Here is a 23,292-nt window from a genome sequence, read left to right on the forward strand (position 1 = left end):
AGAGCAGTTAGGTTGCTGCTGCCCTTGCAGAATAAGGCATAACCATTTGGGGAATTTACAGAAGTAATAATAGATAAGGGATTAGATCTGATTCATAGTGCCTGGAGACTACGGATAGAGGTTTTCTTTGTTACACAGTAGGCAACAACAAAAAACATTTTAAAGAAAAAGAAAAGCAAGAAAGTAAAATGGCTGTCTGCTGAGCTTTATAAATAGCTGAGGAAAGGAGAAAGCAAACGGTATACCCAACTGAATGCAGAATTCCAGAGAATGGCAAGGAGAGACAAGGTTTTCTTATATGAGGAATGAAGAGAAATAGAAGACAACAATAGAATGAGAAAAATGATATCTTTTCAAGAAAATTAGAGCTATCAAAGGAACTTTTCATGCAAAAAAGGGCATGATAAAAGCTAAAAAACGATAAGAATTTAACAGAAGAGATTAAGCAGACACAGAAGAGATTAAGTGGCAAGAATATACAGAATTATACTAGAAAGATCTTAATATCACTGATAACCACAATAGTGTGGTTGCTGATCTAGAAACAGATATTCTGTAAAATGAAGTCAAATGAGCCTTAGGAAGCATTGCTAACAGTAAGGTTAGTGGAGGTGACAGAATTCCAGTTGAGCTATTTAAAATCCTAAAAGATGATGCTGTTAAATTTTGCCAGCAAATTTGGAAAATTCAACAGTAACCACTGGATTGGAAAAGTCCTAAAGAAGGGCAATGTCAGAGAATGTTCAGGTTACCAAACAATTGTGCTTATTTTGCATGTCAGCAAAGTTATGCTTAATATTCTGCAAGCTAGGCTCAGCAATATGTGAACCAATAATTGTCCAAAGAGCAGGCTAGTTTTCAGAAGCAGAGAAATTAGAAATCAAAATGCCATGATTTGTTGGATTATGGAGAAAGCAATGGAATTCCAGAAAAATATCTACTTCTGCTTCACTGACTATACTAACAAAGCTTTTGACTGTGTGGATCACAACAAAATGTGGGAAATCCTCAAAGAGATGAGAGTACTAGATATCTAACTGGTCTCCTGAGGTACCTTTATGCAGATCAAGAAGCAATAGTTTGAACTGAACATGGAACAACCAATTAGTTTAAGATGGGAAAAATAATATCACAAAGATGTATGTTGTTACCTTTATTTAACTTATATGATAAAAAATTTTTAAAAAATTGTTAACGTATATGCAAAGCATGTCATGCTAAATTCCAGACTGAAGGAATCAAAAGCTGAAATTAAGGTTGCTAGGAGAAATATCAATAATCTGAGACATGCAGATGATACTACTCTGAAGGCAGAAAGTAAATAAGAATTAAGAAGCTTCTTGATGATAGTGGAAGAAGAAAGTACAAAAGCTGGCTTGAAGCTTAGCATCAAATCCTCCCCCATAGTCCCAACAAAGAAATCTAAGGTCATGGCAGCTGGTCCCATCACTTTCTGGGAAACAGAGAGAGAAGACATGGAAGCATGAGCTGGATATATAGTGTCATGGAAGTAGCTTCTGAGTTTGGGGCAGACTTTGGGATAATAGAGGATAGAAGGGCCTGGTATGCTGTGGTCCATGCAGTTGTGAAGGGTCAGACATGATGGAAGGACTGAACAGCAATAAGAAACAGAAGAATTAATTTGCTTTCTTTTGGAATTATTGTCTTTTTAAAGGAATAAGTTGTCAGTTTTAACCTTCACAACATCTGTTGCATTTGTCCTCTTTTCTAGTTCCTCTGCCATCTCCCTAATACAGTGATCTATCACCATCCATCTAGACAATTGCAGTAGCTTCCTCGCTCTACTCAATGGCTTGACTAATCTTCAGGACACCCAGATCTAGACTTGTTATTTAAAAAATTAAAAAATCAGTACTATCCTATTTTCTATCAGGTAAAACCTTGTAAATTGAAATCTCATAAAATCTGACACTCCTTTCCCTCAGCAAATGTTTTATTGAAATGTTTTTGTTTTTTCTTTATCCTTTTAATGCTGTTTTCATTTCCCCTTTATTTTCCCTCTCTAAGAGTTGTTTCTTAAAACAAAAAGCAAAGCCAGCTTATGTGTTGGCAATGTTTGATAACATATATACGCCATTCCGCACTTTAGTCTATCACTTACCAAGGCTTATGTCTTTTCTTTTTTCAAATGATTCCATTCTGTTCATTCTCTTTTAGTAAATTGCCTCCTCTATCATCTTCATACTTTCATTTATTTTTAATCTCTTCCTTTTTACTGGCTTATTTCCTATTGACTACAAACAACCTTCCTTAAAAAACAAACAAACAAACAAAAAAAACCTTCACTTGATCCTTCAATCCCTGATAACTTTATATGTTTTTTCTGCTCTTTGTAGGTAAACTCTTTGTTTACTCTGCCTGTTTATAGTAGGTGCCTCCACTTTTGTCTTTTCTCTCTCTCTTCTTAGCTCTTTACAATCCTTTCAGTGAATAGTCTGAATTGATTTCTAGCCTCATCATTCCACCAAAACTATTCTCCAAAGTTACTGATAATCTTTTATATGTCAAAACCAGTGTTCTTTCCTCCCCTCAGTCCTCATTCTCCTTGAACTCTCTGCAGCCTCTGGCTATCTGATCACTATCTCCTCCTCGATTTTCTCTTCTTTCTAGGTTTTGGGACATCATTCTCCTAGTTTTCCTCTTACTTATCTGATCACTCCTTTGAATTTTCTGCTAGATTCTCTTCCAGATCATGCCCTTTAACCAACCATAGGGGTCCTAAGGATTTTATCCTGGGTTCTCTTGATTTCTCCTTTTATACTACCTCACTTGGTGATCCCATCAGCTCCCGTAGATTTTATTATCATCTGTATGCTGATGATTCTCAAATCTATCTTTCCTGCTTCAGCATCTTTGCTGACCTCCAGTCTAACAACAACCACTGTCTTTCAGACATGTCAAACTGAATATCTAGTAGACATCTTAAATTCAATATGTCCAAATTTGAACTCATCATCTTTCTTCCTAAATCTTCCCCAACTCCTACGTTTTCTGTTCCTGTAGGATCCTTCTAGCATTTCAGGCTTATAATCTAGGAATCATCCTTGAGTCCTTATTCTCTCACCTCCCATATCCACTCTCTTGCTATGGCCTGTAGATTACAGCTTTGCAACATCTCTCAAATATTACCTCTTGTTTCCTCTGACACTTCCAGCACTCTAGTGCAGGCCCTCATGATGGATTATTGCATTAGCTTGTTGGTGGGTCTGCCTTTCTCAAGTTTCTCCTCTCCAGTCTGTCCTCCATTCAGCCACTAATGTGATTTTTCTAAAGTGCAGGTCTAACCATATCTGAACTGTACCTCTTAGTCCTGCCCCGACTCCTACCTCAGTGGCTTCCTGTTGTCTGTAGGAAGTACAAATACAAAGTACTTTGGCATTGATAGACCTCCTACCTTTCCAGTCTTCTTACAATTTACTTTTTCAATCTTCTTTGATTCAGTGACTTTGGCCTCTTGGCTATTTGATGAACTAAATACTTTCACTCTACTCTAAGCATTCTTTCTTGCTGTTCATGGCCTGGGATGGTTTTCCTCCTTTGCTCTGACTACTGTCTTTCCTGGCTTCCTTTCAGTCCCAATTAAAATCTCACCATTGCAGGAAACCTTCCCCAATTCCTCTTAATTCCTATTACTTCTCTCTGTTGATTATTTACTATTTATACTGTATGTAGCTTGATTTATATATGTTTGTTTGCATGTTGTCTCCTCCACTAGATTGAAAATTCCTTGAGAGCAGGGACTGTCTTTTGTCTCTTTGAACAAATACCTGACACATAATATATAATGGTAATATGTAAAGGTAGTAATAATAAAATTGTACTTGTGAAATGTTTATCGATCGATTAATTTGTCATGGAACAAAAATTTCATATTTAGCATACTAACAGTTGAAATGAAGTTTTTAGAGGGTCCCAAAACTGTGTGAATTCTAAATACCTTCAATTTTCCTACTGTCAGTGCATATGTGGATAGAGCTTCACAGCTCTGAGACCTATGTTTTATTTTGATTAGTTTTAGGAGTTACCAAGATCAGAAGAAAATGTTTCATTCAGGTAGTCAGCCTAACAATGATGCCTTCTCTATGATTAGCTAGGTTGTTCCTTACAAAATTGGCTCCTCCTGCTTTTAGGATCAACATGATAGAAATTACCAGAAGTTGGGTTCCAATGGCATGGCTTTTCAAGAACCCGAGAATGTGAGTGATGAGACATTTATTTTAGGACTCTAGAGAATTTTCAGCTATATTTTTGGTTAAATAGGCTTTTGTAGGCCGGTCTGGTAATTTGGCCAACATTTTAAATCTTGTTTCTATGGGAAAATACTTTTGGCTTTCAAATAACCAAGTTGAGAAATCAGTTTTTAGAATGCAATCTATATATAGGTTGGGAATTTCTTCTTAGTAAGCATAATATTTTGTGGTAATTAATATATTAAATAACTACCATATGTAAGTATAGGACAAAACTTCTTAAACTGTGAATCACAACCCCATATGGAGTTGTGTAGTTGAATAGGGGAGGGTCAAGAAATTATAATTTATTATCAGTAAATGTTTGATTTGTATACTTTTTTATATGCCTATATACCTGGAGTTACATAACAATTTCTCAGGTAGAAAGGGGTTATGAGTGGAAAAAGTTTAAGAAGTCCTAGAATAGAGAATGGTGTTGGGAAGGAACTAGGTATTAAAAACAAAAACAAAAACAAAAAAACCTAGGTTTAAAAAAAGAAAAGGAGATGATCCTTTTTTGGTATGTATATTATCTTCCTGATTTGTGAATTTGAAATTTGGAAATAATTTTATATTGCATTTTTTTTAGTTATATGTCTGTTTCCTTGGTTGTAATATTTTCTAACAATTAAACAAATGTATTTTTAGAAATGAGTCCATAACAGAAACCTTAATTGGAAGGAAACCTTAATTAAGGAAACATGTGAAGTTTTCATGATATATTTGCCACACATTTTCTTATATTTTGTCTAGAATATTATATTAACTTTATAACAACTAAGAATTTGGTGTAGTATAGAGAGTACTAGGATAGAAAGGAGGAGACTTGGATTCCAGCTGGGACTCTTATCACTAATTTGTAGTCTCTTGGACAAATCATTTTTACCTCTTTGAGTTTCAGTTACATGAGTCATAAAAACTGAGTGTTGAAGTAGGATTTTTCCAGCTCTAAAACCATTTTTGAGGAGAGTTTAAAGCAATACAGACAAGTTTCCTTTTGAATTTTAATTTCAAGTTTTAGAGATTTTATCTTATAGTAGATTTGATTTGACCTTTATTTGTTGGAAGAGAGGAAAAAATTGCAAAACAATTTTGGTTATAAGTTTTTAACTTTTTTTCAGCTTAAGTTGTAAATGAAATATGATAATTAGAGTGATAATGAATTCATTACCATTTTAAACTGACATTTTATAACTAACAGTTTCTCAGAGGAATGTGTCACCTCAAGGTATAAAAGTGAGATGAGCTATGACATATCCTGTAAATCATGGTTGAAAGAGACTTATTTTTTGCTGTTAATAGGATCTAGAGTGTTGATTTAACTCCAAAGAACCTCATCTTTCTGAATTGTAGTATGAATAGAAAAGTAATATTAAAGTTTTTGATTATTTTATTATACAGAAATGTTTGTGGACAATATATATTATTCCTATTTAGTAGAAACAAATTTTGTATAATTAAGAAGGCCCAATTTGACATTATATTCTTTTTTTTTCTAAATGCAATCGATAATATTGATGACCATTTTATTTATTTTATACTTAGAAGTGAAAAAAAAGTATTTCAAGTACTGTTCTGATGACTTTTTCCTTGATTAATAACAGGGTAGTTTTTTAAAAAACAACTTCCTACCTTATACGTTGTTTCTGCTGGGTTTTATATCATATATATGTTCCAAATAACCCTACCCTTATCATTAGAACCCCTTACCTTCACCTTGTAGCACCAAAAAATATTTGAAAAAAACAAAAAACAAAAACAGTGAGAGGAATAGGATTCCTTGTTGACAGTACTATCAACAAGGGCAATACTTATAATGCTAACTAACTTAGAAGAATTAAATATATTCAGTCACTAATCTTTTATAAAGACAGAATTGGTCATAATATTTAACCTGAATTCTGATGTCTTTTAGTTTTGTCCTTTATTGTATTATATCATTGTGTATATTATTCTCTTGGTTTTACTTTCCTCCCTGTGTTTCTATAGGTCTTCCCATTTTCTTTTTGAATTTTTCATTGTTATTATCAGTTATGATCAATGATATTCTATTATATTCATATAACTCTATTTATTATCTAAATTGATGGGTACCACTTTTGTTGCTGTTATAAAACAGTGTTGCTGTTACTGTTTTGATTATAGGAGACCTTTTTTTCATTTTTGAATTCTTTGTCATATTTGTCTAATAGTGAAACCATTGGGTCAAAGGGATAGATCATTTTAGGAGCTTTTTTCAGAGAATTCCAAATTGGACAGAGTTTTTCTATCAAAGAGCTTCATTTTTAGGAACTTACTTCTACTATTTATTAGCCTCTTGAAAACATTTTATAACTTTGAGTTTTATTATTTCTGTTTCTGGAAATCTCTTTCCTTTTTAACTTTTATTATTCAAAAGCTGATTATTAGATATTTAATAAATTATCCACTGATTTGCCCTTCCTTTTATTTGTTTGTTGACTAGTGTTCCTTCCTCCTTTCTCTCCCTTCCCTTCCTTTTTTCCTTCCTTTTTTCTTCCTTCCTTCCCGCTTTCCCTCCTACTTTCTTCCCTCTCTCCCTCCTTCCTTTCTCCCTTCCTCTCTTGTGCTCTCTCTTTCTCCCTCCCTTCCCTCCATTCATCATTTCCCTTTCCTGATATCTCTTTTTTGGGGAAACTTTATAACAAATAAGTATAATCAAAAACAACAAATCAGAACATTGCATATGTCTGCAAATATAACCTTCATTTCATATTTGTAATCTGTCACTACTCTGTGCCAAGAGTTGGGAGATACCAGCCTTCTAGAGTTACTATTGGACACAACAGTGTTTTGAGTTCTGAATTCTTTCAGAATTATTTTTCTTTACAGTATTGAGTTATATCAATATTATTCTAGATTTGCTTACTTCATTTGACATCAATTTACATATGTTTTTCCAAGTTTCTTTGGATTCCTCATAATTTTTGTAATAAAACAATATACCATTGCATTCTTTTTTTTAGTTATTTCTCATTTGAGAGGTGTATATACCCACTTTATTTTCAGTTCTTTGCAACTACAAAAAATGCCATTATAAATATTTTTGTATAGCTGGAATTTTCGCTTTGGCTTTGAGGAATACATCTAATAGAAGTTGTTATTCAGTCATTTTTCAGTCTTATTTGAATCTTCATGACCCTACTTGAAGTTTTTTTGGCAAATATAGTAGTTTGCCATTTCATTCTCCAGTACATTTTACAGATGAAAAAACTGAGGGAAACAGGATTAAGCGACTTGCTCGGATTCTCCTAGCTAGTAAGTAATTGAATCTTCCTTGACTTCAGATCTAGTTTATTCACTGTACCACCTCATCGTTCCCTAGAAGAATTATTGCTGTGTTGAAGGATAAATTCATAATTTCATCAGCATTATCATGTATTACTATGGCTGTCTTCCCATAGTTGCTTCAATATTTACTCTTATTTTCTGTTGTCATCTTTACAAATATAATAGATACAAATACTCAGAGTTGGTTTCATTTATCTTTTTCTTATGATCAGTGATTTGGATCTTTATTTTATATGCTTGTTGACAATTTGCATTTCTTCATTTACTTTTTAAATGTTTATATCCTATCAACCATTTATACATTTAGGAATGTCTTTTATACTTATATGTTTGTATTGATTACTTGAATATTTTTAATGTATGACATTTATCAAATTTCTTCCCATTCAGCTGCTTCCCTTTTCATCCTAACTCAGATTTTGTTCATGTAAAAGCCTTTCAATTTTACATAATTTAAATGGTCCATTTTATCTTTGATAACCTTTATCCTTTGTCGAGTAATTAGCTTTCTAGTCATAGTTGCGCAGTGGATTTCTTAATGATATGACCTTTTAAACTTAGATACTATATTAATTTGAAACTTATTCATCAAAACCCATGTTGTTATATTTGCTTTTTGGTGTAATTGGTTCATTGATCGACTTTTCTGTCTTTTAATCAGTACTAAATTTTTGCTTATTGTTACCTTATCATTACATAGTATAATTTGAGATCTGGTCCTACTAGGATCCCTTCTATTTCTAGCATTTTTTCTTTTAAAAATTCTGCCTTTAAAAAAAATGTTGTAATGTAGTTTGCACAGTTAAACACGTCACTAGAGTTTGTCCATGAAGACTGCCTCTTCCATTACTGTCTTTTTATGTTTATTTAAAAAGAAGTCTTTTACTATTCTTTTTGTTGTTACTCTGTTGCTGTTGTTTTCTGTACCTATTGCATTTACTCACTCCTGCATTTCTGTTATTGGGGGTGTTCTAAAAATGCTTTAAACTCATTTTTACTATTGAATACCTGTCTTTTGTCCTATATAGTTAAGCTTGAACTATGGTAGGTCACCCTGGACTTCATCCTGATCTCTGTTATTCTTTGGGACACTTCTTCATTTTCCTTCTTTTTCCAATGGGTGGGAAAGTCTTGCATTGATCAAATATGTTTTCTTTGTATATGAAGGTTTTTCTTCTGATGACTTGCAGAACAATTAAACTTTAGTTAGTGTGTGTTTTGGAGTTGCAGCCTTGTATATGTTCTTGGAGGAGATGTGTAAATTCTTTCAGTTGGAATTTCACTTTCTACATTCAAAACAAATGTTGAATTATGGTGTTGACTTTTTGTTCTGTCATGTTCTCCTGGAAGACCCGTGATTTTTAAGTTGTCTCTATGCATCCTTGTCTTTAAGATTCATATGTATAGTGAACATATTTTCTTTTACATTTTATTTTGCTTGTCTTATTCTAGGTTGTCCTTCACTTCTGTATATTTGCACCCCTAATCTATTGTTCTCTATTTTGTTTCTTTGGTGAGGCTTGACATTGCAGATTCAATTTTTTTTATTTTGTTCATTATTTTTGCTGTGCAAGACACAAATTTTGCTCTCATAATTCTCATGTCTCTACATTTTATAGATTCCTCTAACTCTTCAAATGTTGAATCATTTTCCTTCATTTTGTAGTACTTATTCCTAGATGGCCTGAACTCATTAACCAGATTTGAAGGCCATATTTCCTTTTGTTTTTAACTGTTTTTCTTGTTAATTTATCTGTTTATGTTCAGGGTCTGAAGGTTTTTTTACCCCTTAAAGTCTTTAGGATTTTTAGTCCTACCTCTATTCCCCTTATTTTCCTTAACACTTTCTTGACTCCCTCCCCTCTGATTGTAGTTTCTTGGGGGCTATCATTCAGTCTCAGTCTCTTCCCATACATGGATAGTTCATTGCCCTAGATAGCTTTTGGGTGTTTAGACCTGGCCCCACTTGGATGCTGCATTCTTTTCTCATGCTTGTTGGAGTGCATATAAGCCCTTCCTCAATTATCCATCTTTCCCTTCTTGTGCTGTCTTAGTATGTAAAGGGCTGAAACTATGAAAAGATGCACTTGAATCAGACAACCAAATACTTAAGGCTAATTACTTATTCGACAATGACTCTATTAGTATATGTTTGGAAAAGTGGCCCTTCTCACTATTTGGTGCTGCTTCAATGTTTGGGGTTAAGATAATTGTAGGCAAGGATTAGAGGGTGGAGTGACAGAGGCCAGAGACTCACTTGGCGGCAGGATGAGGAGGAGAAAGGTGGAGATTCTGGACTCCAGAATCAGGAAGAGATCTTTGGCAAAACTCCTGGCAGTTTGCCTGCTTCTCCCCCTAAAGACCAAGAACTTTTACTTATCCTGACTCTGGCTGATCCTGAGACCTCCAGGGAGCTAGCCCAAACATTACATTTTGGTGCCACATGTGCACTAAGGATCCTAATTTCACTGAAGAAGTCTCCTCTGACCAGAAAATAGAGTGAGTATTTTAATAGACAAATAAGGAAATTACTTTGTTAAGAGCTAAACTAGTAACTTATTTTCTAGCTGAAATGGGGCAGATATTAGGAAAAGATTCTCTCCCAACCCCAATCCCACCCCAAGGGAGATCTACAGGAAGCATATTCAGATTGAAAGAGACAGGATTTGATTGTAACTTGGGAGCAGATTGATGGACTTCTTCTTCAAGGAAGAAGAGATAGAGGCAGATAATTGGAAACTAGTAGGAGATCAACTATGTGAATATTACAATGATAAAGGTCCTTATTCGATTTCTAAGGAAACATTCTATATGTACAACTTAATACAATTGGCCTTAAAGAATCCCGCAAGTTATACAAAAAAGAAAAGTTTTAAGAACAGCCAGATGAAGAAGTATGAGGAAGAGAAGGGAGAGATTAATGGAAATATAACCAGCTAACATAAGGACTTAAGTGAACTTTAAGGGCGTGGTGATTCTCACTCTCATAGCGCAGCTTCAATTCTGCCTACACTCGAGCAGGCTGTTCATCCTCCCCCATCAACTTCACCTTCCTGTTTGGAGGGAGGAGAAGGACTGGGAGGAGCAGTGATATCACCAGCACCTCCTCCCCAGCAATCACCCCATCCTGTGACTAGATTGCAAAAGGCACTACTTAAAGCCAAAGAGCAAGGGCAGAATACAGCTGATTTGGGAATAGAAATGTATCCTGTGATTGAACAGTTTGACTCTTCAGGTCAAGAAAGTAGAAGATACATTCCTTTTAATCTAGAAATCCTCAAAGACTTGAAAAAGGCTTGCACTCTTTATGGGGCTACATCATCTTATGTTAAGCTGTTATTACAGAATTTGGCTTTTGAAATTTTAATCTCTAGTGACTGGAAATCTATAGCAAGGATATGCTTAGAACCTGGACAAAACTTCTTGTGGCTTTCTGAATATAGTCCCTTTGGCAAGGGACTTCAAGAGAGACTCGTCAGTGCTTGTGATGTGGTAAAGTAGGGCATCTGAAAGCTCAATGTTGGCATAGAGACAGAGTGAGAAAACAGGGTGGGAGAACAAGATCCAAAATCCCATGTCTATAATGCAACAGAAGCTTCCATTGGGTATCAGAATGTAGACTGATTCAGGGAAATGGGATGAGGGACTCAGCCCCAGTGCCCAAAACAAAAAATTCTTAGGGCTTGATGGCAGCCGATGCTACAGACCCAGAGAGCATTGAGAAGTACAGTACTCAGACATGACCAATTAGCCAAGAAGCAATCTGATGGGGTAAAGGGATCACATAATCAAACAGCCAGGAAGCAACCTGATTGGAGAAGGGGATTACAATTGGGGAGAATAGAATTATATGCAGCTGGGATTACTGAGATATCCCCTGGAGGGGTGAAATCTGTTCCTCTCCAGTTTATAGATCCCTTGCCTCCAGGCATAATAGGCTTGACCATTTCATCTCCTGAGAGTACTTACAAAAGAGTTTTCATCCATACACTGATGTGGGAAACTGGGGAATGTGTAGATAGTATCCCAGTCACTATACAGGTAGACAATGTGTGACTTATCACACAGGAGAAGTAGTAGCATCAGGTTTACTGAGATAGACTCCTAATAAGCAATCTGGTGATAGTTGTCCAGATTCTGATCCCAAGCAGCAAAATCTAGGAATATTTTGGACAGCAGCTGTGACAGCTGACCATCCTATGCTCACTATCTATATAAATGGCATACCATTAGAAGGATTGGTAGATATAGGTGCAGATCGTACAGTCATTAGAGGTGCCAACTGGCCCAGGCATTGGCCAAAGATTAAGGCATACACCTATATATCTGGCATAGAAGGATCTATAGCAGCTGAAGTGAGTACTACCCCTTTGAGATGGACATTTGAAAGCGAAACAGCAGTTTTTACTCCTTTTATAGTTGAAAAAGTCCCCATCAATCTGTGGAGAAGAGACATTTTACAACAATTAGGATTAAAAATGAGTACCTCGGTTTTTTAGGCAGGACTGCTGTTGAAGGCCTGCCAACACTTTCACCTGTTCCTGTCCAATGGAAAAGTGATGCACCAGTGTGGATAGAACAGTGGCCCTTCGGTAACAATAAAATTCAGGCCTTATTAGATATAGTAAAGGAGCAACTTGACCAAGGACATTTACAACCTTCTCTAAGTGTTTGGATTTCCCCTGTGTTTGTTGTAAGAAAGAAATCTGGAAAATGGAGGATGTTGACTGATTTAAGAAAAGTAAATGAACAGATGGAAACCATGGGAACTCTTCAGCCTGGACTTCCATCTCCTACTAACCCTAATCCTAAATGCCTCTTTGTGTTATAAACATTAAGAATTGTTTCTATTCTATCCCTCTAGATAAAGAGCATATGAAAAGATTTGCCTTTTCATTGCCCAGTGTTAACATAGCTGAGTGTTATAAAAGATATGAATGGATAGTTTTGTCACAGGGAATTAAAAACAGTTCTACTGTGTGTCAAATATGTGTTGTTGCTGCTCTTACTCCAGTAAGAAAAGCATTTCCAAAAGTAATGTTATTACATTACATGAATGATATATTGGGATGTGCATCTGAGGAACAAATGTTAGAAGCATGTCTATAAAAGACCATGGAAACACTAAGGAATTACAGATTGTACATAGCTCCAGAAAAAGTTCAAAGACATGCTACTTTTCAGTATTTAGGAAATGAAGTATACCCTAAGGTGCTTTACAGTACAAAAACTGTCCTTAAGAACAGAGAAGCTAAATACCTTAAATGACTTTTAGAAATTGATAGGAGATATCCAATGGATGTGTCCAGTGTTAGGCTTCACTACATATCAATAGCAACCATTATATGACATTTTAAGGGGAGACAGTGCTTTAAACTCACCACGCTAGCTTACAAAAGAAACTCAAGAGGCTTTGAGAGAAGTTGAACTGGCTTTATCCAATGTGGTTGAAAGAGTCACTCAAAAACCCTTGGAAATATCAGTTTTTGCTACAAAAGAGGCACCCACAGCAGTCCTTCATCAAGGAGACAGTGTGATAGAGTGGGTGAACCTCCTGGCACAACTAGAACAAAGCCTTACTCCTTGCCCAGTGATTGTGGCTAGAATTTTTTTAAAGGCCATTAAGCAAGCAGTACAATTGTCTGGTATTAGACCTGACAAAATATACACCTTTTATACCAATACACAAATTAATGCAGGCTGTGAAACCATCCCTGAGAGGCAAATTTTATTGGTCACAGCTCCAAATTTTACACATGGGTCTCCATTAAAGATAACCAGACTATTACATAATTGGTGATGTATTCTTGAAGAGAAGGTTCCTAAAGTTCCTCTTAAAGGACCAACTATCTTTACAGATGCATCCAAATGTAATATTTCTGCTGTATACTCTCATGACTTAACTATAAAGAGAGTAATCAGAACTCCTTTTCAGTCCACTCAGCAGAATGAATTGCATGCAATCATTCTAGCTCTTATTTATTATCCAGGAGATATAAATATAATATCTGATTCGGCCTATTCAGTAGGTGTGGTACAAAGAATTGCCACAGCCCAAATAAAATTTGTAGCTTCCAATATATATTAGCTCTTTAAGGAACTTCAAGAGCAAGTGAGAAAGCATCCAGGTAAGATTTATATTTTGCATGTTCACTCTCATACCCTTTAATCCTCAAGGACCAGGCAATAGTAGAAAGGAGAAACAGAGACATTAAGACGCTCAATTTTTATATCACCAACAAAATCCAACAGCAAGAGATACAAAGAGAAATTCCATTCAAAATAACTTGTTGATAGCATAAAATATTTGGGAATCTTATCTGCCAAAGGAAAGTCGGGAATTATGTGAGCAAAATTACAAAAAAACTTTCCACACAAATAAAGTCATATTTAAATAATTGGAAAAATATTAAGTGCTCTTGGATAGGCCGAGTGAATATAATAAAGATGACAATACTCCCTAAATTAATCTATTTATTTAGTGCTATACCAATCAGACTCCCAAGAAAATATTTTAATGATCTAGAAAAAATAACAACAAAATTCATATGGAAGAACAAAAGGTCGAGAATCTCAAGGGAATTAATAAAAAAAAAATCAAATGAAGGTGGCCTAGCTGTACCTGATCTAAAACTATATTATAAAGCAGCAGTCACCAAAACTATTTGGTATTGGCTAAGAAACAGATTAGTTGATCAATGGAATAGGTTAGGTTCACAAGACAAAATAGTCAACCATAGCAATCTAGTGTTTGACAAACCCAAAGATCCTAACTTTTGGTATAAGAATTCATTATTTGACAAAAACTTCTGGGAAAACTGGAAATGAGTATGGCAGAAATTAGGCATGGACCCACACTTAACACCGTATACCAAGATAAGATCAAAATGGGTCCATGATTTAGGCATAAAGAACAAGATTATATATAAATTAGAGGAACATAGGATAGTTTACCTCTCAGACTTGTGGAGGAGGAAGAAATTTGTTACCAAAGATGAACTAGAAATCATTATTAATCACAAAATAGAAAATTTTGATTATATCAAATTAAAAAAGCCTTTGTACAAACAAAACTAATGCAAACAAGATTAGAAGGTAAACAACAAACTGGGAAAACATTTTCACAGTTAAAGGTTCTGATAAAGGCCTCATTTCCAAAATATATAGAGAATTGACTCTAATTTATAAGAAATCAAGCCATTCTCCAATTGATAAATGGTCAAAGGATATGGACAATTTTCAGATGATGAAATTGAAACTATTTCCACTCATACTTAAGAGTGTTCCAGATCACTATTGATCAGAGAAATGCAAATTCAGACAACTCTGAGATACCACTACACACCTGTCAGATTGGCTAAGGTGACAGGAAGAAATAATGATGTATGTTGGAGGGGATGCGGGAAAGCTGAGATACTGATGCATTGTTGGTGGAGTTGTGAACAAATCCAAACATTTTGGAGAGCAATCTGGAATTATGCCCCAAAAGTTATCAAACTGTGCATACCCTTTGATCCAGCAGTGCTACTACTGGGCTTATACCCCAAAGAGATACTAAAGAAGGGAAAGGAACCTATATGTGCCAAAATGTTTGTGGCCCCTCTTTGTAGTGGCTAGAAACTGGAAAATGAATGGATGCCCATCAATTGGAGAATGGTTGGTACATGAATGTTATGGAATTGTGGTACATGAATGTTATGGAATATTATTGTTCTGTAAGAAATGACTAGCAGGATGAATACAGAGAGGCTTGGAGAGACTTACATGAACTGATGCTAAGTGAAATGAGCAGGACCAGGAGATCATTATATACTTCAACAACGATACTTATGAGGATGTATTCTGATGGAAGTGGATATCTTCAATAAAGAGAAGATCTAATTCAATTTCAATTGATCAATGATGGACAGAAGCAGTTACATCCAAAGAAAGAACACTGGGAAATGAATGTAAACTGTTTGCATTTTTGTTTTTCTCCCCGGGTTATTTTTACCTTCTGAATCCACTTCTTGGGCAACAAGAGAACTGTTCAATTCTGCACACATATATTGTATCTAGGATATACTGTGACATATTTAACTTGTATAGGACTGCTTGCCATCTCGGGGAGGGGATAGAGGGAGGGAGGGAGGGATAAAGTCAGAACAGAAGTGAGTGCAAGGGATAATGTAAAAAAATTTTTTTTTCAAAATAAAAAAAAATTAAATTAAAAAAAATAAAAATGTACCAAAAAAAAAAAAAAAAAAAAAGACGCTTCTCCAAAAACAAAAGAAAAGGGGAGCCACAGATAACCCTAGAGAACTTCGAAATTTAGCCCTTTATACTAGTAACTTCTTGATTTTTGACAAAGATGCACTGGCTCCGGCAGACAGGTTTTATAATCCACCGTTAGGGCAGTGTCCAGTGCGAGCAGTTCCATTATCTTTAGATAATTGCCAGGTGATATGGAGAGACCCAGAAAGTCGTGAATGGAAGGGACCAGAGAGGGTAACTGCTTGGGGGAGAGGGTTTGCTTGTATCTCCACAGATGGAGAAGGAATCAGATGGGTGCCAACAAGCCATATTCGCCTTGTCCATCAGAGAGAGATGGAGCAGACCCTTAAAATGAAGAAGACCCAAGAAACATCAGGTGGTTCTGTTGCTGACTGTGCCCATCACTGAAAGAGCCTGGCAGTTATGGTGTTAGACTCATGGACATCAAAAATTGTTGGACTTCAAAACCCTCAAGAATCATTGGATTCTCCGAGAAAGGATAAGATTGTTATAGGACTTGAAAACCCTCAGGAATCATAGGATTCTCTGAAACATGATAAGATTGTTGTAGGATTTGAAAACCCTCAGGAATCATTGGATTCTTTGAGACATAAGATTGTTGTAGGACTTGAAAACCCTCAGGATTCATTGAATTCTCTGAGACCTGATGAAACTGTTGCAGGACTTCAAAGTCTGCAGGAATCATTGGATTCCCTGACATGTGAAGCAATGGACAATAGACTGGTTTTTGGACTATCTCTTGGCTCCTGAAGAAGGCGTATGTGTGACTGTTGTTTACATACCCTCCTTCTAGGACTTATGGAAATCTTTTACAATATCACGTTGATTCATATTGTTTGTTATCTCACCACTTGAATGTACAATTCAGTTTGTTACACCACATTGAGCCTGCACCAGCTATGGGGAAAATCATCACTGCTAGCCTGTGTTTTATTGCTATGTGCCTGTGTAATATCTCCCATTCTGATGCATTTGTGCATATCTGTTTCTAGTAAGACCCTTCAGCCCAGAAACCTGCTAACAACATCTGGCTTGACTCCCCACTTCCCTTGGGTGTTTTTCATCTCCCTGAGAAGTTGGGGTTGTGTGTGTGTGTGATCATCGCCTTTTTAGTGCTTTTACCTCCCTTCTTGAGAAGTCCAGGGGTGGGTGTGTGTGTGTGTGATCACCTCCTTTTTTGGGATTCTCACCTCCCTGAGATGTTAGGGAGGGCGTGTATCTCCTTTTTGGGATTCTCACCTCCCTGAGAAGTCAAGGGGGCATGATCATCTCCTTTTTGGGGTTCTCACCTCCTTGAGAAGTCAGGGATGGCATGACCACCTGTGTTCTAAATCAAAAGAAAGTGGGAGATGTAAAGGGCTGAAACTATGAAAAGCTATGCTTGAATCAGACAACCGAGCACTTAAGGCTAATTACCTATTCTATGTGAGACAATGACTCTATTAACATATGTTTGGAAAAATGGCCCTTCTCACTGTTTGGCACTGGCACAATATTTGGGTTTAAGATAATCATAGGCAAGGACTGGAGGGTGGGGTGAGAGAGGCCAGCTTTCACTTGGCGGCAGGATGAGGAAGAGAAAGATGGAGATTCTGGACTCCAGAATCAGGAAGAGATCTTTGGCAAAACTCCTGGCAGTTTGTCTGCTTCTTCCCCTAAAAACCAAGGACTTTTACTTATCCTGACTCTGGCTGATCCTGGGGCCTCCAGGGAGCTAACCCAAACATTACAGTAGTCTCTTCTGGTGACCTGTTCTACTCCCTCTGCTCTTCAGTTCTTTGGCTTGGCACCAACAGTTTAGAACCTGTTTTCCCTGGCATTGCTACTTTAGAACTGTGTATGGCATTGGTGTTTTGGGTTGCCACCCTGGAAAGCTTTTGCACCTTAATGACTGTGAGTAACCTGCCTGTTCAAGATTGAGCAAACTTCCATATTCTGGAGCAAGATCTCCATGGCATTGGAAAGTGGGGAAGAGCAACTGCGGAAGGGGTATATTAGGTGTAAGTGCAACCTTGCTGCTAGTAGGAACACTGAGTGAGCTTGGGTCAATAAACATCAATGTGTGTGGTTTTTAATATTCTTTTGGATTCTCTCTATTTTGGCTTGAGAGGTTTTGAGGATTGGAGAAAAATGTCGTCTGCTAGTTTGTTGTTTGTGTACCCTGGAAGCTCCTGTCCATCCTTTTAATGCTGTCATTCTTCTATTAGTGTTATATGGCCAAAGGATATTTCAGTCTCTGAAGGATTGAAAATGAGGATCATCCAGAGGGCAGTGAAAAATATGTGATAGATAAGAATAGGCTGTAATACATAAACAGGGAGCTCTGCAGAAAAGAATTTTGTCAAAATCATAAGATTCAAAAAGAAGATAGATTGATAAGGAAAGAATAATGTATCTTTTAATATCCTTTTGATGTAAAAACCAAATGCATGTTGGTTAAACTGCCTGTAACAAGCTAAAAGGAGAACAAGAACATAGAATATAGGAATAGACTAAGAATTATAGACTTTGTATGGGTTAACCTTAATCCTAATTATTACTACCTCAATATTTCAAATGGTTTCTGATTTCTTGATTGTGAATAGTATCTTCACTGACATATTTTGAAATCTGTCATATACCTTCTTTGTTTATAGTTTCATGATTTGCTATGGCTGAAAAAGATCCATCAGAATTTGTACTCTGAGGAGGTATTAGAATAGGGCTCATTTAAGTATTATAATAATTGTATTTATATGAAAGAGGTAATGGAATGTGGGGTAGAACGAGCAGAGGGATGCCAGAGGCATAGCATAGTTGGATGTCAGGAAGACATTTGACAAAATCTCTCACTCATATCCTAGGGGAGAAGATGAAGAAATGTAGGCTAGCTAACAGGACAGGTAGATAGATTTGGAAATGATTAAATTACTGTATCCAAAGAACACTGAATAATGGTTAGAGATGAACCTGAAGATCAGTGATTAATAGTTAGAGATTTTTAGTGTAATGCCCCAGGGATCTTTCCTTGATTCTCTTATGTTTAGTGTCATTGTCAATACCATTGATACACCATTTAAATAGATAAGTTTAAATTTAAGACTACATTTGAATTAAAAAAATAAATTGCACAACTACAAGATTGAGGAAACATGGCTAGACAGCAGTGAAAAAGTTCTGGAAGTTTTATTAGACTGTGTATGCCTTGGTATGTCTTAGCAATAAGATGTGAAACAAGATAATTAGATTTTTGGAGGGCATCTATGATTTCATTGGGAAGAGGTCAGAAATTTGGAAGATTGACATGAGGATGAGGATATTAGGTTTATTTTATGAAGCTCAAGGTGACAGAAGTAGTACTAAAGGGAGGAAGAGGCACGGAGGCAAATTTCTCATTTATGTAAGGGAAAATTTCATAGCAGTTAGAGCTTTCCAGAATTAGAAGAGATTGCCTTATGATGTAATGAATATTCAACACTGGATCTAAAATTGGTAACACTTGTAAGAGTGAGAGGAACTTTTTGCTCAATTGGTAGTTATATTGAATGACCACTAAGGTCAAAATACATATGTGCTAATTTGGGAGGGAAAGGCACTAACTAGTAGTTGGGAGGATTAGAAAAGGCCTTTTGAAGAAATTTATTCTTGCTGATGGTTTTAAATAGATGCTATTGATCATTTTAAGGAAAATTCCACTTATTCATATACTTTCTAGCATTTTTTAATAGGAATGGGTGTTGGATTTTGTCAATGACTTTTTCTGAATCTATTGAGATATGATGTTTTTTAATTTGGTTATTGATATAGTCAATTATGTTATTAATTTTCCTAATTTTGAACCAGCCTTGCATTTCTGGTATAAATCCTATTTGGTTATGGTGCATTATCCTGGGGATGCCTTGCTGTAATTTCTTTGCTAATATTTTATTTAAGATTTTTTTCATCAATATTCATTAGGGAAATTGGTCTATAATTTTCTTTCTCTGTTTTGACCCTACCTGGTTTAGATATCAACACCATATCTGTGTCAAAAAAGGAATTTGGTAGGATTCCTTTCCAAATAGTTTGCATAATATTGGAATTAATTGTTCTTTAAATGTTTGGGAGAATTCACATGTAGATTCATTTGGTCCTGGAGATTTTTTCTTAGGGAGTTGAAATTGTTTAATTTCTTGTTCAACTTGTTTAAATAACTTATTTCCTCTTCTGTTAATCTGGGCAATCTACATTTTTGTAAGTATTCATCCATTTTACTTAGATTATTAGATTTATTGACATCTAGTTGGACAAAATAGCTCCTAATTATTGCTCTAAATTCCTCTTCATAGATGGAAAGTTCTCCCTTTTTTTTTTTTTTTTTTTTGGATACTAACACTTTGATTTTCTTCTTTCCTTTTTCTAACAAAGTAATTAAAGGATTATCTATTTTGTTGGTTTTTTCATAAAACTAAAAGAAGTTTATTCTTGAACTAATACTTGAAAGAAAGATTATAAGGGATTTAGGTGAAGAGCCATGGCCTTTCAGCCATGAGATATACAGCTTGTGCAAAGGCAAGGAAAGAGATGGAATATTGTGTGAGAGAGTATATAAAAGGTATTTGTGCAGTAAAGTTGGAAAGGCAACAAAGGAGTTTGAATGCCAAACAAAGGCATTTTTATTTAACCAAAAGGATGTAGTTGGAGGTCAGACCAGTGCTTTAGGAAAATCTCCTTTACATCTATGAGGAGGATGAGTTGGCGTGAGGGAGAGACTTCTGAGATGTAGAGGCCAATTAGAAAGTGACTTCAGTATTTCAGGAAAGAAGTAACAAAGGCCAGAAATAGAGTGGTAACTGCATTAAGAGAAGGGGACAGCTTAGAGACATTGTGGAAGTAGACCTGAGAATACAGAGACTTATTAGATATGGTTTATGACCATGGGTCAGTACTATAACTTTTCTGGGCAATAGTTTACTCTTCTGTAAAATAGGTAGGTCAGAATACTGGTCTAAATGCTTTCTCAGGTGTAACATATCTCATCTTTATTTCAGAGAGATATTGTAGTACAATAGGAGTCTAAAGATTTGGATTCAAATCACATCTCTGACAATTCCTACATGTGTGACAATGCACAAAATGTGTGAACTTGCCAGGCCCCATATTTTCACATACAAAGTGATGGAGTTGGACTAGATGACCCCTATGGTCTCTTCAATGTTCCTAGACATGGTACTAATCAAAGCAGTTTTGATAGGATACACAGGAGTGTGGAATAAATGCTTTTTGATGTTAACAATGACATATTGCATAAGGAATTGAATCAGGCAGTGGAAATAAACTAGCATGTGTTTATCCTCAGTTATTGGAAGTGTGTAGTATGTGGTTACTCAGAAACAGCTGTGGGTTAGTATGTTGGGCTATTTTACATCCGTGATAAAGATAAGTACAGTAAGGGTCCTTCTTTAAAATGTTTCATTTAATTGATTTTTAGCCTGTGGTATTTGCTTATGTCTGTACAACATCTCCCTCCATTTCATCCCTTATCCTCGAAAGGTACTGTGCTAGAATCAGGGTCTTGGCTTTGGTTTCTCATCAAATTATTACCCCCCTTCAAGAGAGAACACTTTCAGCCGTCTTTTTCTGTTTTGGTTTTCAGTTACTACTGTGATTTCTAATGGTTTAGCAATCTTTAAAAAAATTTTTTAAGTAGTTATGATATTTATCAATATGAAATTGTTATGTTTTTGTTACTCATTCATATTGTCAAATATTTAAGCTGCATTTCACAAAACTTTCTAATGCTTTTTGGTACTTGAAATTTTACAAGACCTTAAACTATTTTTGACATTGCAGGAGATAGTAAGTTATAAAGTTTAGTCAAGGCAAACTCATACCTTTTGATATATTAAGAAGAAAAATTGAACAATCATAGTTTTAATTTTTCATTGTCTGCTTTACCTCAGAAGTTGTTTTGTGTTCATGAAGTATATTTATATTCCATGGAAAAAGAATAAGTTTGTATTTATTGAAAGCAGTGTTCTGGGATAGCACTGTTGACTTTTAAATTTCCTAGCTTCATTCAAAACCTATTTATTAAACCAGCTAAACATAACAAAGTGCTAACAACTGTTACTTGCTTTGAGTTTATCAGAGAAAGGCATTAATGCCATAAAGTAATTGCCTTTCTTGTATGCTTTCCTTCAGTCTCTGAACTATTATTTAAATAATATTTTATTGATGTATTTCTACATTCCTGCCACTTTGCTGTAACTCTTCTCCCACAGAAACTTCCCATATAGTAAAGGATAGGTTAACAAAACAGATGCATCAGTAACTGTCTAACAACAGATGGCACCATTCTGTACAACAGCCTGCTCACTCTCTACCAAGAGTAGGGGAGGTAGGTTTCCTTGTAAGTCCTCTAGAGTAATTTGGGCCACTGCATGGAACAATTCTTTTTTTAGAATAAACTGTTTGGTTTTGCTGGCTCTGATAGGCATGACAGGAAGCCAATTGTCAATAGAAGGAGAATTGTAAGGTCTGAATATTGAAGGAAACTCAAGATTGATATAAGATAGTCTCGTTCATTCCTATGAGGGGAGCCATGCTTAAAGGGGGCTGGTTATTTTTGATATGCACCATCTGATTTCCATCTGTATTTGTCTGTTGTAGCTTGAGACAATTGGATGGCAGCTTAACCTTCAAATGGCTCAGTCTAATCAAGCAAAGCTGAAATCTCCTCAAGCTGTGTTAGAACTTGGAGTAAGCAATGAAGATTCAAAGGTAAGAAACTGTTTCCAGGTGAACTGTCTACTTTGTTTAGAGCTTTGTGGATTATATCAAAAAGTTAAATGCCAATCATTTTAAACCAAAGGACATGAATTGGTAACAAATTAGTGTGTCATTATTTACATAAAATAGTCTTTGGAGTCATACATAAAAGAAATTTGGTACCTTTTCCTATTTCCTTGAAAGGTTATTTGATTTTGTAGATGAATTTTTGGATGGAAAATTTCTTATTAAATTCTATCATAGGAATAAATTGTGGAAAAGGTCATAGATTGCTTTTTACACTTAAATGTTAGCAGGATTTAAAAAAATTAGGCTGCACACTTGTCAAAGAATGAGTATTATTTATTATAAAGAACTATGTAGTCAATAATTAGAATATGACAATGATCTGAATTGACTTTTAAGGTCCTGTGAATTTTAAAATATTCTCTGTTCTTAGCAAAATCCAGCACTTACTGTAATATCTGGAAACATAGTAAGTACTTAATAAAGGTTTATTGACTTAGTGACAGAATAAAAATTTGATTTTGGCTTCACACTTATACCTTTTAATAGAAGTTTGACATCATTTATTAAGAACATCAGATGATTTATAAATGTGACACTAGTGCAAAGTGCCAAAGAAATATTAATTATCAGTTTATAAATTATCACTGAAAAATTTCATAAGATAATGATGTAAACTACTTAGATTTCACCCAGAAGA

At 35.4% G+C, this 23,292-nt stretch overlaps 1 protein-coding gene across 4 annotated transcripts in view; it reads left to right on the plus strand.

Moving 5' to 3' along the window:
- COMMD10 (COMM domain containing 10) overlaps positions 1–23,292 on the plus strand; it is a 239,350-nt gene that overhangs the window by 21,353 nt on the left and 194,705 nt on the right. For all 4 annotated transcript variants that reach the window (XM_031938749.1, XM_031938765.1, XM_031938755.1 and 1 more), the window contains exon 5: positions 22,467–22,577. In XM_031938749.1, coding sequence (XP_031794609.1) covers positions 22,467–22,577 — 111 coding nt within the window. The remainder of the gene's footprint in view (positions 1–22,466; positions 22,578–23,292) is intronic.

The sequence above is a fragment of the Sarcophilus harrisii genome, chromosome 1, assembly GCF_902635505.1.
Source record: "Sarcophilus harrisii chromosome 1, mSarHar1.11, whole genome shotgun sequence".
Taxonomy (NCBI): domain Eukaryota; kingdom Metazoa; phylum Chordata; class Mammalia; order Dasyuromorphia; family Dasyuridae; genus Sarcophilus; species Sarcophilus harrisii.